This window comes from Dermacentor andersoni, chromosome 9, assembly GCF_023375885.2.
Source record: "Dermacentor andersoni chromosome 9, qqDerAnde1_hic_scaffold, whole genome shotgun sequence".
NCBI lineage: Eukaryota > Metazoa > Arthropoda > Arachnida > Ixodida > Ixodidae > Dermacentor > Dermacentor andersoni.
Genome location: NC_092822.1, coordinates 45634235 through 45651654, shown reverse-complemented (window position 1 = coordinate 45651654; position 17420 = coordinate 45634235). Strand labels below are relative to the sequence as shown.

General features: G+C 50.5%; 1 protein-coding gene across 1 annotated transcript in view; it reads right to left on the bottom strand.

Annotated features, from left to right (window-relative positions):
* LOC129384017 (uncharacterized) overlaps positions 1-16962 on the bottom strand; it is a 54810-nt gene extending 37848 nt beyond the window's left edge. The window contains exons 1-5 of the mRNA XM_072284618.1: positions 16739-16962; positions 14191-14575; positions 8673-8804; positions 7374-7752; positions 6376-6796 (exon numbers count right to left, since the gene is read on the bottom strand). Of these exons, the coding sequence (XP_072140719.1) occupies positions 6376-6796; positions 7374-7752; positions 8673-8804; positions 14191-14575; positions 16739-16851 (1430 nt within the window). The 5' untranslated portion in view covers positions 16852-16962. The remainder of the gene's footprint in view (positions 1-6375; positions 6797-7373; positions 7753-8672; positions 8805-14190; positions 14576-16738) is intronic.
* Between the last annotated feature and the right edge of the window lie 458 nt (positions 16963-17420).

The following is a 17420-nucleotide window of genomic DNA, read 5'->3' as shown; positions in this document are numbered from 1 at the left end:
CTTGACGAGGTGCGTAACTTGTGAGAGTGTGCGTTGGAGACGCGGGAGAGCGGCCGCCCCTGATCCGTCCTTGTGGATGTGAAGTCCGAGTACGCGAAGAGAGTCGACTGTAGGGATCTTAGTTCCGTTGAGCGAGACGCTAAGATCGGGTTCGATATAGTTAGGTGGTCTTTCTCGTGTCCGTGCTCTCAGAACGAGAAGCTCCGACTTTTCGGGTGCGCATTGGAGACCGCAGTCTCGGAGGTGTGTTTCGATAGTATCGACGGCTTCTTGTAGATTGCGTTCTTGTTGTCCAGTAGTAGGCGCTTTGGTCCAGAGCGTGACGTCGTCGGCGTAAAGGGCATGGCATAGGTTTGGGATGGCGTTGAGTTGTTTCGGTAGGTTGATCATTGCGATATTGAAAAGAAGGGGTGAAATAACTGATCCTTGTGGGGTTCCTTTGTTGGGTAGCCGAAATTTATCGCTGCGGAGGTTGCACACGCCTACTGTTGCTGTTCGGTGTGTCAAAAAGCTGCTGATATAGTTATAGATCCGCGCTCCGCAGCCTGTATCTCCGAGGTTGCGGAGAATGGCTTCGTGGCTCACGTTGTCGAATGCGCCCTTTAGGTCGATTGCCAGGATTGATGATTTTCGTCTGTGATCGAGGTAATCAAGCAAGTCTTCTTTGAGGAGCAGGAGTACGTCCTGCGTGGACAGATGCTGTCGGAATCCGAACATGGTGTGCGGCAAGTGTCCGTTGTCCTCGAGGTATGTTGTTAACCGGTCGTGCACCATGTGCTCGAGGAGTTTGCCCACGCAAGATGTGAGGGAAATGGGACGTAGGTTTTCGATGCGAAGGGTTTTGTTGGGTTTCGGAATCATGGTGACCTCCGAATGCTTCCAGCCTGCTGGTAGGTCCCCCTTTTCCCAGCAGTCGTTGTAGTACTGTAGCAGTGCTGTAGTGGCAGATTGCGGGAGGTTGCGTAAGAGCTTATTAGTTATTCTGTCCTTGCCGGGACTGGTGTTTGTAGCGAGTTTGGCTAATGCTGCGTGGAGCTCTGCCTGGGTGAATGGTCGATCGAGATCTGGGTTTGGTGCACCGCCGTACGTTTTTCTGCTCGCTGATGAAGTGGGCTTGTCGCTGCTAAGTTTTTGCTGAAGCTCACGAAGGAGATCATCCTTCGATCCAGCATGATTGTGGATCAGTCTGCGCAGATCTTGCCTCTGTTGCGTTTTGGTGCGATCGGTAGCTAAGAACGCGTAGGAGATGCCAGGTTTTCTTGGTGCTGAGTGTCCCTTGTATGCTGTCACAAAAGGTGTGCCAATTTTGCCTGCTAAGTTGCTCCGCGTAATCTTGGGCCTGTATGGTGAGAAGGGCGATTCGTTGCTTAAGTTTTCTATTGAGCTTTTGTCTCTTGCACCTCTTCAGGAGGCTTCTTTTGGCCTCCCAGAGATGAAGGAGATGCGGGTCGACTGCGGGGGTGTTGGTGCTTATCTGGATGCTCTTGGTGTGGTTTTCTGCGGTGATGAGAAGGCCCTTGAGCCAATGGTCGATTGTTGTGTTGCCGCTGAGGTTGTCTCTGAAGGACTTCCAGTCTGTTAGTCGAGCAACTCCAGTCTTGGTTGGTTTCCGGTTATGCGCGATGTCAAGTTGGGTAATGTGGTGGTCGCTTCCGAGCGTCTCCGAGAGTCGACTCCACTCGGCCCAGTGGACGTTCGCTGTGAACGTAAGGTCCGGGTTTGTGTCCCTGGAGACACTGTTCCCGACTCTCGTGGCCTGCAATGGGTCGTTCCAGAGGGTCAGCCTGTGGTGTTGAGCAGTGTCGTGCACTCGCGCTCCCTTTTTGGTGGTGTTTGGATAAGCCCATGCTGTTTGTGGGGCGCTGAAATCTCCCATTATAACAACTTGATGGCTTTTCGTGCGTTTCCTCAGTTCACGGACAAAGTGGTCGAATTCCGGAAGTTGATCCCGAGGAGGGCTGTATATGCTGGCGATGAAGAGACTTTGCTGCGTTTTTCTGTCTGGTATGATCTCCACTAGGGTGTGCTCGATGGGGATGTCTTCTATTTCGTGTTCCTGCGTTGTGAGAGTTTTCTTGGTAAGGATGGCTGTGCGATGAGTTTGTGCATGAGCGATGTATCCTTGAAGTCGGACGTTGTGGGTTTTGGTTTCCTGTACGGCGATTACATCAGGGTGGTCCAGTTTGACGAGTTCTTGTAGGTTTGCATACCGGGGACGGAAGGATCGACAGTTCCATTGCCAGATGCGCAGAGTATTTTGCGGGCTCTTTGTTGTGGTTTTAGCTGTCGCCATCATGAGGATCTTCAGCTTCGCAGGCAGCTTCATGGTTGGGTGAGATCGAGCGGGAGGCATTACGACTGTTCGTGCGAGCCTTCTTTCTACCCTGCTCGGTCGTGTTGAGAAGGCTCTCGAGGTAGGACTTGGTGACATAATTGTTCTTTGCGTGTGCTATAAAATTGTTGACCTGGGCTGTTAGCCCGGTAACCTGGCTTGTGAGAGTGGTCACTTGATTTGCGAGGGTGGTCACTTGGGTGTTAAGGGACGCAATCTTCTCGACAATAGGCTTGGTGATGTTTTCAATCAGGGCAAGGATGTTCTTTGTGAAGACGTCCTCGAAAGCCTGGAGGTGCTTTTGAACTCTAGCTTCGATAGCGGAATCAACTGCGTCCGTGGTTAGCGCTGTAAAAGATTGTTTGCTTCCCTGTTCATATTCTTTGCATCTTTGGAATAATGTGTCTATGTGACTTTGTTGATCTTGTAGCTTGTTCTCGAGGGCTCTTACGGTTACCGCTTCTGCCGATACGACGCCTGCACTGCCCGAGCTGCTGGCCACTTCAGCCTAATTCAGGCGTTTTCGGGAACGCGATCGCGATCTTGATCGTGATGACGTGGGTCTTATTTCTTGCGGTGCTACTGGAGGCGTTACTTGAGTTGGCGGCGCATGCACTGGCCACTTCAGCGTAATTCACGCGTTTTCGGGAACGCGACCGCGATCTTGACTTGGGTCTGCTAGTTCTTGCGTTGCCACTGGAGGCGTCACTTGAGTTGGCGGCACATCCATTGGCAGCACATAGTTCAGGGAACTCATCGCGGTTGGAGCTCCATCGACTGTCTCGCTCTTGGATCCTGTTTTGCCATTGCTGTCTTACTTGGTAAGGCGGTGGGTTGGGCTTGAGCATTTTCTTGCATTCTTTCCCAGCCATTTCGTGTCCTTCTCCGCAAATCTTGCACGTGGGGTGGCAGTCATAATTCGGGGGTTGGTTTGTTTTGACACATTTGTAGCAGAAGTTTGGGGTAGGTTTTGGGCAAACGTCTTGACGATGTCCGAGGTTGCCACAGGTTCGGAAATACTGAACTGATTTGCGGTAGGGCTTGCATCGGTAGTCGCCGCTCTGATAAATGATGTTGTAGGGGACGTGTGGGCCCTCAAAATAGATGACCGCCGCCGTGGACTGTCCGAGCATGCGGGCGTTGAGGACTGTATAGCGTGCTGGCACTCGAATTCCATCCATTAGTTCCGCACTGCAAGTCCCCGGCGTGTTACCGTAGATAACACCTTTGCTGACATCTTCGGGTAAACGAGAGTTGGCTTTTACGTTGTAAATGTTGCCTCCAAGCTGTATGCTAGTGACCTTGGCTAAATTTTGAGCGTAGTTCTTGTTTGCTGTACTTGCAATGATGAGGTTTTCTTTTTGCATTTGTACTCGCACGTTGTCGTGGAATTCTTTTTGCAATATTCCGCTGGATCTTCCGACTGCGTGAGTGACTGCGACGAGTGACCATTTGGCGAGTTCAAGGCCAGCTTGTGGGCGGTAGACAATCTTGATGTCGTCCAAAGGTAGCGGTGGCGTTCTGGATTTGCGCGGCGGCGGCGGCATGGCTGGCTGTTGTGTGGATTGGGTCACTGCGGGGACTTTGATGCGCGTGATTTCCTTCTTGCCTTTCCTTTCCCATGTCAGCCATTGGTCGTTGAGGTCTATAGTTCTGCCACTGTTTTTACCGTAGGTCCAAGATTGCGCGACGTCGGCTTCTTCCGCTGAGTCTGTATGCATGGCGCTTGTTTCTTCTTGTCGTTCGCTTGACGTCGCGTCCGTCGCGGGTGTTTCTTGGCTCATCTCAAAGCCTGCTTGTCAGCCGCAGCGCCTGCGAGCGCCGAGCCTCCTCTTCGACACACAGTGCACGTGCAACGCACGTGCTGCAGCGAGCGCTGTCGGTCTCCTTTCACGCGCACCGTGTGCCTGTTGCACGTGCGACGGTGGTTCTCCAGGGCGGGCCGGTGGGGTCTCGCGCGGCGTTAGGCTTAGCAAGGCGCGGGATGGTCGGTGAACATGAAGCTCGATCGAAATCTTGACAAAAACGCACTCACTTTTAAAGTAGGTGGTATCCGCTTGTTCCTTGCAGCTTGCAGATTCTGTCGGTGCAAAATGAAAGGGCTGAGCGGCCTTGCTGTAGAAATGAGCGCAAGACGCAGGAGCCCATGTGAGGCACGTCAGTATTCCACGGCGTATGACTAGTTGGAAATATCCTGTCGGTGTACAGGATATTATCCTGTCAGTGTACAGGATGTACAGGATAAGGACACATCCTTCAGGGCTGCATTTTAGTGAAGATCATAGTCTCGCAAACGATACTACCGACAACTATCTCATCGTCACTAATCACCATAATCGTTGTAACTGACTTTATAAAAGTGGGTGGTTACAAAAGAAAAGGTCTCTTACATTAGCACATGACCCACTGTGCCTTGTGGGGGAGTCGACAATTGACAAACTGATGCAACACAAGCTCGTTAATAAGTTCCTCAACTGCCAAGTATACACGGGTCAGACAGCTAACGTAAGACGGTGGCGTAACTTTTCTATAGTCAATATCCGATAGGTTCAAGTCTCCTCTCAACAGACCGTGCTCAGCACCTGAAGTATAGATAATGCTTCAGACAAAGCTTAAAGCGGGAGCGCATTGTCACTGTTCGGAGAACGATAAGAAAACTACCCAAAGCAACGTGGTGCGCACCAGACAGTTCAATTTTACGCCACACAGCTTTGTACTCAAGGAATTGTCGACGATATTGACACGCTTTTTAATATATTGTCAACCAGAATGAAAACGCCTCCGCCACTTCGCAGTAGAAGTTTACATGAGATGGAAAAAAACACTGTGTAGTGAATGATATCGTCTCAACACGACTCGGTGCCTGAGATTATATCGCCGTTCGTATAGTGGACACGAAATCCAAGAACGCATCCTTTTTTTTATGCTCCAACAGTTCTCGATCGACGAAGGCAAGTGCTTGCTGATTGCGCTTTTGCCGTCGCACGAGCGGTATTGATTGCTATTGTACGGTTTCTACGTTATCGTTAATCTTACTATATTATTCCTTCAATGACTCCTCAGAACCTCAATGGGCGATATGCACACTGGAATACAGCAGCTCGCAGGCACAACAATAGGATTAATAGTGCTTTCAACACATTGGGCACAGTGGCCTTCGAAAAAAAGAAAGATAACACAGCACGCCTGCGCGTCTGCAGTCACAGTGTATTCGCTTTGGTGCGTAATATTAAATACACCGGAGTTCATGAGTCTGCGTCACGTAGGAGCAGAAATAAGCTACCTTTCTTTCAATTATATTTATTCGAAACCGGTATGAACCCTCATGAACTGGTTCGAACAGGTTTAAACAGTTGGTTCGGAGACGAGCCTAAACGGAACCGCGTAATAGCCAGAAGCAAAAGGGCGGCTGCTGGGGAGGTTGATGAAACATTCTTCAGGCAAGGCGAAATCCTTTCTAGTGGGCAAATCGTAGAAAGAAACGAAGGCGACAGTCTTGTTCTTTTTTACGATATGCGCACTACTATGGATTTCTTTGTCTAATGAATGTTTTACCGTTTGTACACCCTGGCTTGAGGCGCGACACCCTATCAACGACACCGCGCTGATCTGCTCCGTCCGCCTTACCGGCAGCGGAAACTCCGGCCACACCGAGTGAAATGACTTCAGTACGTCTCACGGAGCCGTTTCTAACGTAGAAGACGCCACGTTGTATCAAGCAGACCACGCGAGTCCGAAAACAGCCACCGCGTCGAGTGCCGCCGAGCGTATAACATGGCATGCAACATAAAGCACTCTCCCATCGCGGCTAAAACAGGCAGACGCCAATTAATAAAGGGAGCTTTACGCAATTAGACGGCGCTACGCCGCCCATTAAAAAAGAAGGCCTACAGATAAGTCGTGTTAACATTGCAACCCACTGGAAGGCCATCGTGCTTTTGCTGTACTGCCGGCAGTCACAAAAGGGACCGCTGACGTAATGGCCGCCACGTGTGGAACATCGTGAATATTCGTCGTGAAAAAAAAAATGCGCAATCACCGACCTGCTGGCTTCGTAGGTGACCTCGAACAGAAGAACGATGGAAACGAGCGAGAAGCCGTTCAGTGAGCCCGCCACCACCATGCGCAGCAGGACGAGCTGCAGGAACGAATGCGCGAGCACGGTCAACGCCGCGGCGGCCACCGCGACCATGGCGCACGCGAGCAGGACCGGCCTGCGACCCGTTCTGTCCGCCATCTTGCCGAGGAAGGGCGCGCAGACGATGCCTCCGAGGTAGGTGTAGAGGCGCGCCGCGAGCACCAGCCACGCGTTGGAGCACACCAGGTCCCACTCGTTCAGGGCCGTGAGCATGTCCTGAGGCAGGTCGTAATCCCAGTCGCGGCACGGGAGCTCGCCCCGAGGCCGGGCGACGACCCCGGGCCACAACGCCGAGGAGAACGCAGAGCCCGATGTGGCCTCTGCTGCTGCGTCGTCCAGAGAGAGAGCGAACTTGCGTGAAGTTACATCGCAGTATCGGCCAACGGGCGAAGCAATAGAGGTTTAGTTTAGGGGACGCAAGCGGCATGCGTACACAAGAACTAGGGCCGACGGTACTCCGCATGCGCAGACCCTACGTCTACGTCTGCGCATGCGCAGAACTGTCACCCTTGGTTCTTGCGTACGCAAGCCGCTTGCGTCCCCTAAACTAAACCTCTCTATCGACTGCGATTGTGATGCGGGATTTTATGTGATCAACCTCGCCTCCGCACTCGCGCGACGTTCGAATCGCGCACCGCGTGAACCATCCGTAAGCAGCGCGACCCACCGAAATTTAGATAGATCGCTGGCGCATGTAGTACACACGTTTCCTTTGAGGGGTCCCTGATCACTGAATTCCTGATCTGTCACCGAATGCTGTCAATGCAGTCCTAAAGAAAGACAGAAGGCGTGTAGTTTCCCGAGCTTGCGAAACTCTTGGAACGTAAACTGTCACCCATTTTGCGATAACAAACTGTCAGCAAACTCGTTAACTCTAAACACGCCTGTGTGTATACTACGCACCCGTGCCGTGCGAGTAGGGAAACCTGTAGACGGTGCATCTGCTGTAGCGGCCGTCGGGACCCACGGGAACGGCGGCGTTCTTCCACGCCTGCGCGCTCTGGTTGGCGAACTCGGGCGGCTGCCTGCACCAGTGGTCCACCGCGTCGACGGGCGCCAGCAGCCGCATCGACTGGTAGTGGAAGGCGAGCGCCCCGAGCGACAGCTGGACGCAGGCCAAGATGCGCAGCTGCTGCGATCCCTGGCCCAGAATCTCGCTCGTCGACGGCTCGGCCGACGTGAGGCGGTAGGACTGCGCGTCGCCGAACGTGACCGTACTCTGTCCGCGCGATTTGCGCTTGGGCGACGGCGACAGCGTGGGGTCCTGGCCATCGTAAGAGACCTGCGCATGCACATGCCAGTTCAGAAAAGAAAATCAAAGGCACCTCAGGGAGGCGCGGGTTGAAATTGCGCCGCTGCCATGCTTGTCGCGATATCTAGAGAAATTGCGGACCACGTGGTGTAACAGAGTGATCAAATGGTTGCGGCATCGGCCAATCGTTCCACGAACACACGCGCTTGTCCCTATGCGCTCCGTCTCTACAACCCCGTGCGGTGCCGGGAAGGCTAGAGCTCGTTATCAGTCATTCAGTAAAGGAGCCTACTGAGCGCGTTCGGAGAAGGAAAGAGGGCTCTCCCATTGCGCGCTGTTAATACTTCCGACAAGCTTCCTTTAAATCATCATCGCGCTGAGAGAGGTTACAGGCTGACGATGGAGGAGCCTTTCTTCGGATTCTGTATTCTGGTTTGCAGTCGCGACCCGTAACGTTCGCTTCACTGCCAGGAGTGGGCGAGGCAGAGTACGGTTGCACAGTTGATGATAGTGACCGAGGATAGTACGCAATGACCATGCAGTATGCACCAACAACCGGAAGGGCCAAGGGTCTACTTCTCGATCTGCTCAGAGGCCAGGCGAGGGCCTCCTTGACGGTAGCCAAGCCCCCTTGTCGAAAAGGTCCGCATCATGCTTAAGCTTCCCTTTTTGGCCAAGCGTTGACTACTTGTAGTCCCATGCGTTGTGGGCAAGTCGTGCAGTCGACCTACTTTTCCTTGGATATCCTGTCCCGAGCTGAGCCGGTATTGTGGACACCAGGGTAGCAACGGAAAGCATTTCATGGGGCGTTCTATTTGTGGCTACGCTTCAGCCAGTCTTCGTCGGTGTGAAATGGCAGCGCTGCTAAATATACAGTATATAACCGTATAACATGTTTATCGTGACACAAATATATTATCGAACTATACAGCAATCGTTTCGTGGCTTACCGCCGGTGACGGCAGCTCCAAAGACGGCGGCATCACCAGCCTGTCATCCTTCTCGATAGGGGCGTAGCCGGACACTGGTCGACTTTGGTCCAATACATTCTCGGACTCGTCCACATCTCGCATATCAATGGCCTGTGTACGTGCACAAAAAGGAAAAAAGGAAGAACTGGATGTAATATCCAAGTATAGCTAGTCATCTTCGGATGGCAACCGAAGCTTTAAGATTCCTACCGAGCGAGCCGCCCCCGTTTCTGACTATGTAAGTCATCAAGCATCATGTCGCCGTTACATTGGTGTCACAAGTGCTAAATTAAAACAACAGGAAGAGTGACAACAATATATCTACATCATGGAAGACAATGCCAGCAGGAAATTTCAACCGGCAGGCTAGCACAACATGGCGCAACACAACCGCCAATCCCTAGTTTCGAGCTCCGAGCAACTCACGCCACGAGCATCGATCACGAATAGACAAAACGAATAGAACGGTTCCAAAACTTCCTCGTCACGTCCGATATTAGCGTGGACACTCGCAAGAAAGCTAATTTGCTTCACTAAGTCGGTGAAGAGGTGCTCCACATCGTACAGTCTCTCCCCGTTACTGCGTTAAAGAACAACGTCAGAGTAGGACGCGGCCAAAACAAAGCTCGACGCCCACTTCCGACAACAACAGCCAACACTACTTTCGCTGTCTGTTATTTTCTACAAGCAAGAAAAAAATCACGGCCCAAGCACCCCGTACAAATGTTTAACCAGCGAAGCTGAAACGTGCGGCCCCGGTGTTCATCACTGGGTTAATCCTGAATGTTAATTATACGACGGCTTGGTAGGCTGCCGGATCCTCGGCACCAAGTTGCTGCTTGCGCTCCGCAGCACAAACTTGTTCTTGCTCCCGGGCTGCAGCATCGGCACTGCGTAGACGAGCTCGTCCCCGGTTCTCCTCGCGGCGTTGCTAATCGAAAGATGCCTGCTCCTCAGGAGTAAGTATATCGGATGGCCTCGCCATTTCGGGGCCGGAGGGAAACTGCTGCGCGCGCGCTCGGCTGCGATTGAGACCAACGACGTCACAATACTGGCGAAGCCAATCGCGCTCCTTCTGCTTTTTTTTTTTGGCACATGCGCATGGGGTTGCGCCGAAGAAGTTTTCCGCGTACAGGCGAACGGACGGACGAATCGGCTCGCCATATTGGCCCTTTTTGCGTTGACACCGTGGGAGCTGTCATGTTTGATCACGTAGTGACGCGACCGTTGCCTTCAACTGCCTCCGTTGCCTCCCTGTTTACAATGGTTTTGTATGACGCCGGTGCGGCTTAGCAAACTTCTGTTTCGGGGGATATCGTAGACGGTGACTGGGTGGACGAAACGAAGATTTGGCCGCAGCTTCAGACAACACGGAAAAGCGCTTTCGAAGCTGATTAAGCTATGTCCAAACGGCGCTAGCAGCGTACATGGTGCTTGTTCTAAAAGCGGGGCCAAATATGCATTCCAAGCTATCCAAACTTTCCTCCCATGAATTGAATCAGGACAAGTGTGTTTCGCTCTTAGTTTTTTATTTGGCAAATATTTTGAAGCCGCGGCTTGTCATATTTCTGACTTCCTCGGTGGGGTCACTATCTGATTATTTTCTGCCTAATTGCTCGCGGGTTCTATTTATTCTTGCTGCGCGGAAGCCTTGAAATGTAGCTGTTTTATAGCTTGTAACACCTTGCAGCGAAAATGTATTATCGCTAGTAACTCGCTTATTCTTGTGGACCACCACGAAACGTTCAGCTTCGACCACTGGAGCGCTATCGGTGTAGTCAGTCATTTATTTTGTGTATATGGTGCACACACATTCAAGTGTGCGCCCATTCACTCATGGACACGTTGGCGATAGAGTAGGCGTAACAACGTGGCGAATGAGCAAATTTCTGTATCTTCGAGGAAAGCGGTCAATCTCGAAGTGCCGGTAATACGTACGGACAGTTGCAGCAGCGGTCAGCGAACTTGGCCACACAGATTCATTCCATTCCTCAATATGCCATTCACTATTTATGCAGCCAACTACTGCACACGTCTTCAATGCACATGATTCAATCCAGCATGACTTGAGCACAGTGGGTTAGCGGAAACTCGGTTGCATTTCCGACAGCTGATCGTACAGAAGCAAGGTGGAAGCGGTAGTGCTTTCGTATTCGTGCGCTTTCGCTGAGGCAACGTGCGGCACACCGCCGAAAGCGCCATCTGGTTTCTTTATAACAAACTGCTCCGCGAAAATAGTCAATACAGCTTAGCAGTAACAAAAAAACGCCGTTGAGAAGTTTGGATGCGTGTTACGCACGGGCCTCGACAGCTGTTGCAGCACGGTAACTTTGCGAACGACGATCCTCAAATCAAGGTTCACATCACCCTCGAAACAACGTCGACCCGCCTGCGGAAATGTCACACGTTAAAGCCACTGGAGTTGTCAGAAGTCCTAGAGTAAGGACGACGGTTCGAAGACCTTGAACGCGACGTAGAACGAGACGTCTCCGAGTTCGAGAAAAGAGCCTCAGCCTGCATTTTAGATAAAACAGCACGACACGTACAGCAAATCGTCTGGCGACGTCGGGGCATAATCGCCGCTACAAGCGACATCTAGACGTAAATCCACCTTCTCTATACAATCCTATGAAACGAACGATGCGACAAGCCAAACTTTTTTCACAACTGCGTTTGTGTAATAGCCACATAAAGGTGGTAGGTTGTGCTGTCCGGGGGCAAAACTCGCAAGGCTTGAAACAATATCGCGCATATTGAGAAGCTGTCTCGTTCGACGCTGCAGTTAAAGCAGCAAGTCATGAAAAGCTCAAGCAGTAACGAGTATGTCATTGTAGCTATGACAATCCTAACAGACCCTCGGAGCAACGGTCCAAAGTCAACAACAAACCCATTGTCGTTCTGATCGACACAGATGCAAAGGACGATGCAGCGGTGTCAGTCATCAATGAAAATGGTCTCCCTAACTGTAACATCAGCAGCTACTTTGAAGAAACTTCGGAGTTTTCGATACAGAGCAACGTCTCTCTTACAGCTATGTGAGAAGCTCTGTTTGGCATACAAAGAAAAGTGCACCGAAGAAGACATCTTTCTTTACCCAGGAGTTCTGCAGCAACAACTTCTCTTGACTTTGTACTTGTCACATATCAAATTGAAAAATTTTTAGAGGAAAAGCCAACCGTCCAAATGATTCCCAGATATACTACAAGAAATTAAAAAGCTCAAATATTGTAAAATCTGCTTGTAGACGAAAGAGTCCCTCCAATTTCACAACCGCACAGATGCATACATACGGCATTGCACACCCGTACGGAGCAGCAGTTGATCTCACACCATCGGTGTCGGGGGTAGTTATCCTTTCCAAACCCCATCATACTGACGAGATTGGGATATGCATTGTTATGTGCATTCTCAACACAGTGATTCAAAGCGACAAACAGCTGCACCCAACGGTAGACGACATCATTGTGCCATTGAATTGAGCAACAGTTTTTATCCAGCTTTGATTTCAAGAATGGCTACCGTCGATTGGGATCCTCTAGACAGCTGATGACGATTTCCACAATTGTTGGCCTATTTCGCTACAAGTGTCTCATCTTCGACACTTGCAGTGCAACAGAACTCTTTTATGACACCATTCGATAAACAATATCGCTAGTGTGTTGAACGTCAGCGACGATATCTTGGTCTTTCGTACAACTGAACAAGAGCTCAACGCTGCATTGTACGGGGTTTCTCGCGCGTCAAAACGCCAGAGACGCCACAAGAAGTCAATGCTCTTCTCCGCACGGTGTATTATCCCGGTTGTCTTTTGCGGAACCTCGCAGATCTCACGTAACCTTTACGGCAGTTGACACTCAGAAAGCAACTAGTGAATGACCTGACTGCCATCATCAGGCCTTCAACAATTAGAAACAAGCCATGTCAAACGCTTCTATACTTGCCCACTGTGTCCCGTCCAAACACACAAAACTTGTCGTTGATGCCATCGCTTACACCACATGCGTTTTGTGCAATTCTGACACAAACATCGTCATATGCAAGCAGAGCGCTAACAACAGCTGAAAGCCGCTGTTCTCAGATCAAACGGGAGATGCTTGCAGCTGTGTAGTGTACAGATCACTTTCTACTTGTGCAGAACCGACTTCGGTCGTCTCACAGATGACAAGCCTTAGGTTACTATTCTGGAAAACCCCAGATCAGCTCGCGATCTGCCCGTATACCGCGTTTTGCTTTACAGATACACCAGTATGCATACGACGTGCAGCATACTGCCAGCAGCAGAAACACACCCTGCTTCCTGAAACATCCAGTGCCCCTCGAGACGCTGGAGACTCGATTTGACAAAGTACTAGATTGCTATGTTTACTTCATCCAGCTCCAATGCATCCCAAGAGCCTCAATACAGGAATCAGTCAAACAAACAGATCGACAACTGGCTCGGCTTGTGAAAGTCATCCCGCATATTTTGCTGTGGATGTCAAAACTAAAGCCATGTGTAGCAATAAGAGCACGATTGACAACAACACCAGAAGGTATTATTCCCAGTGGAACACGTCCGGTTCCCCTGATGAAACTCGGGGAACGTGCTGTACAACATGCACACCGTCGACACCAAAAGATTATGCCTACTTCTTGCTGTCGCCAAACACGGAAGGTAGCACATCAGAGCCTCTGCAACAGCCCGAGCCTCCCCATCAATGGTATCCTATCCATGACAGGAGACAACCCGGCCGCCTTGATGAGTGCATATGCTTTGTTAGCCTTGCAAGGCTTAGAAGATATCGAGTATTAAGTGACTATAAACTTTGCGTGCGAAACACATAAAATGAGAGTATAAAATGTGTGCTCAAAATACTGGGGAAATTTTGCGCTAAGGAAACGCGTCAATACCGCGTCAAGTGTCAGCGTTAGTTCGTGTTTATTTGCGTGCACAGTTTGCTTGTGTTTAATGGTTTGTTCAGTTAACGTTGTTGTGCTTTCTCACTTCAACTTTTTCCTTGTAGTGTAGTGCCCGACTTCAGCCACATACGATCCAGGTGGCACACAAGGTTGGCACACAACAAGACAGCTTCCTAACCAGCGAGTCTTTTCCGCGTCTGAATCTATTGCAATCTAAGTCATCAAGTTTCATGCCAACGTTACTTAGGATAGATATGCTGTTTCATTGACTTATCGATATATATGACACAGGTCAACAGCGGCCTCGCGTACTTTAAGTTGAACAGGGCAGAGTTGATTAATCGATCGCCTTGACAGACCTGCCAAACAGAAGTCTGTGTGCCTAACTACGACACGACTGCGTTGATTGATTGATTGATTGATTGATTGATTGATTGATTGATTGATTGATTGATTGATTGATTGATTGATTGATTGATTGATTGATTGATTGATTGATTGATTGATTGAGTGATTGATTCGACCGACTGCTGCACTGGCCCCGCGTCCTTAAACTGGGCCACGACGACACGTCCAGACATGTAGAAAACGTGCTCACTGCCGCCATGTCCGGATCCGTGGCAGCGTGCGTGATGCCGGTGCTCTCCGAGGCCTCGGCAGCCAGCGCGATGGACCCGAGTTTCTCGTCCCTAATGACGCTGCTGCTTTTTCCGCACGGCCCGGCCGCACCGCGGGTTGTGATCGTCGTAGCGTTCTCGGGAACAACCTCGGGCACCGGCGTCGAAGTGGCGCTGCGGGTGGCGGCCAGGTCGGCTCCCGGGTCGATCGAGATGGTCGTCGACGACACGGCCTCCTTAAGGGGCGTGGATGCGTTGGATTGCAAGACCATGCTCGCCTCGGAGACACGCGACGGTGACGGTGTTGGCGTCTCACCCAACGATCTAGGAACGTTGGTCTCACCGGCATACGTCTTCTTCGATTTTCTGCAACGGGGCGATCGGACGACACCGTATCAGCTTTTCCCTGAGGAAAAGTTTACGAACCGAGAATTTCGCGCTAAAGCCGATTTTCATTTGCGCATTTTACTGTAGCTTGAATTCGAGGATTGCAGTCGAAATATGGCGTTGAGATCTTTCCAGAAAAACCGTCAATTTCATCTTGTGGGCCTGAATTACGAATTGATTCCGTTTCTCCACAACCCTGTTCTATGCGACACAATACAGAAGTGCCACACTGGGAACAACCCTTCCCCCGGAAATTTTTGTGTTTGTACGTTGCTTCTCCGTTCTTTCCTTTTTCCCCCTCACCCTCCCCATTTGAGAGCGTAACCCTCTCCCCAAAATAATTTCTGGCTACGTTTGTGCTCACGGGTGCACGACTTGGCACGGCGCGTGGCAAAAGTGAGGCTCCGGCCATAAAGTTTTCTGCAACAATTATTATGAGAACTCTGACACAGCCATTGTTTAACTACAACGAGAATACTGGGCTTATTCTAATGTTCGTGTTTCTGTGAGTTGCGCGTTCTTGTGACGTTTCTCATCCCGCTTTAACTTTCCTTTAATTTTCTACGTACATGCATATTCTATGTGAATTCTTCCGTATATGGCAAAATTTCTTTTCTTTTTCACTATAGCAAACTTTGCAAAACCGTTTAAAGCCAGAAGAACGAAGCCAGCCAAATCCTTGTACTGCCCGTGATTCCCATACTGACTGGACCACCGTGCATACTGGTGGTTCAGTCTGCCCGGGAACATGTCGCCGTAGACACTAGCGCCAGACTTTTCCCCAGTAACTTTCTCAAGGAACTGTGAACTACGCATAGCCTCCGAGAATGTGTGCTGGAAGTAGCTCGCGCAATCTCTGAGGCCACGAGCTATACCGGACCCAATAAACTTTCGCAGTCATGTAATCGCAGTGGAGTTGGCTGAGAAAGAAACGACTTGTTTTCTTCTGCATCTGATGCGCGGAATGTGTCTTCCTTACATCTTCAAATAAAATAATCGCGATACATCCCCTAAAGACCTCTGCATGTAATTTCTCGTGCGTTCTACGGCAAACTTATAAATTTGTGATTAACTCTAAACAAGAAAGCGTTGTAAATTGGTGGGCCCTGTTTATAATAGTGTAAATGGTCGGGAGAAGCGATGACGGTTGCATGTGGTAATTTTGGCTTCTATGTTTAAAGGCGGATGTACACTTTAAAAAAAAGATTATGTAGAAACCCGTGCTGCGCTTCTACGATTGTGGCGATTTGTATCGCGATTGGTACCCCTGTTCCATCTGTGAAAAAACCGAACCTTTTAAATGCTAAGTGCCAAGCCCTATCTTCGAGAACGTTGAGGCGAGCGTTTTTTTCCACAGTGGTCACGTGTATCATGGATAGGTTAAGCAGCGGTCCGCTTGCTGATTGTGCTGCATGTTATCATATGTTCATTTCTATAGTTGATCTGTGGAGATATTATGCATCGAAAATTGCGTTTTGTTGTATGTTCGAGACTAGATTACCCCGCTTTTCTTCCACGTTTGTTAGTGGTCATCCCTGTGAATGTGCCACCGGGTTCCGGGGAGGGGCCGGAGGAAGAAGCAGGGGACTGTCGCTCGCTCGTTGGTTCGTCCATTCGTTCGGGCTACTCGCATACTTTGGCAATGGTCTTCGATGGTTTCTACATATATTTTTTTCAATAAACGCAAGAATTAAGTATGACGACGCAACCCATCTAGCTGAGGAAGAGGAGGGGAGAAAAATTATTAGCGGAGGGTGAGGGTCAGTGTGGAGAGGGGTAAACCTTTACCAGGTGAGGATGAGGCTGACGTGAGAAGGAATCATGTGTTGGGTTCGGCAGAAAAAATATATATAATTTGCCCAGCTCTGCGGGCGAGTGGTTTGGTCTGAAAGAAGCGAGAGATTAGTTTTCCTTAAATTTCAGTAAGTCCGCGCTTAGACAAAATTGGCTTGATCCAGCACCGTGCGTGAACTGTGAAGAACGCGACGTTGTTTTTACTGCAGCTGGAAAACAAAATTGTTCGCAAATTCGAGATATAGCAGACTACTCCCGATTGCCACAGCAGGGCGCCAGGCGGCGTCCAAGTTTGTGGCAACATGGTGATTACACTATCGAAAAGGGCCCAGTAACGCAGCAGCTCACCTCCTCTTGGACGTTGCCGAGGTCCCCGTGCCGGCCCGGGAGCGACTCCGATGGCGTTTCGGCGCCTTGGAGTCTTTTCCTTCTGCCTTGGAGTTCGTGCCTCCTTCGCTCATGGTGCCAGCTAGACGCAAGGAGACGTTCTTCTCGGTCGAGGAACTCGATCGCGGCGAAACGCGATACGGCGTTCGATTCAACTTCTTCTTCGTAACCTTTTAGGCGCGTGCCCTCTGCTAAGGCACGCGGAAGCTTTGGCCCACATAGAGTTCCAAAGATGCATGACATTTTTAGTACGAAGCCCCTTGCTGCGGCACTTGCTTTTGTTTTTCTTATATACAATAATACTGTCTCAGAATACTCGAGAATATACTTTCTGTGTCCCTCTGTTGTGCTTCGCACTGCACCAATTAACCTATGGTCACGGCACTTTACCCTACCTAACCCTTCTGCATCCTGCACTGTGCTCGGATCTGCAGTGTTAGGAATGGCCGTACGGGGTGGCGACGTGCCAGCTATTTCAGGCCGCTGCACGTGTTCCAATCCAACCAGACGGGGCGCACTTCAGAGAACTGCGAATAACCGGCAGCCACGTGGCGCGGGGTCAGCTCAGGAATGTGCTACCCGCCAGCGCCACCCTTGACGGAGCAGAGTTCTACGAAGCCCCTCTGACGTCGGCTCCGGACCT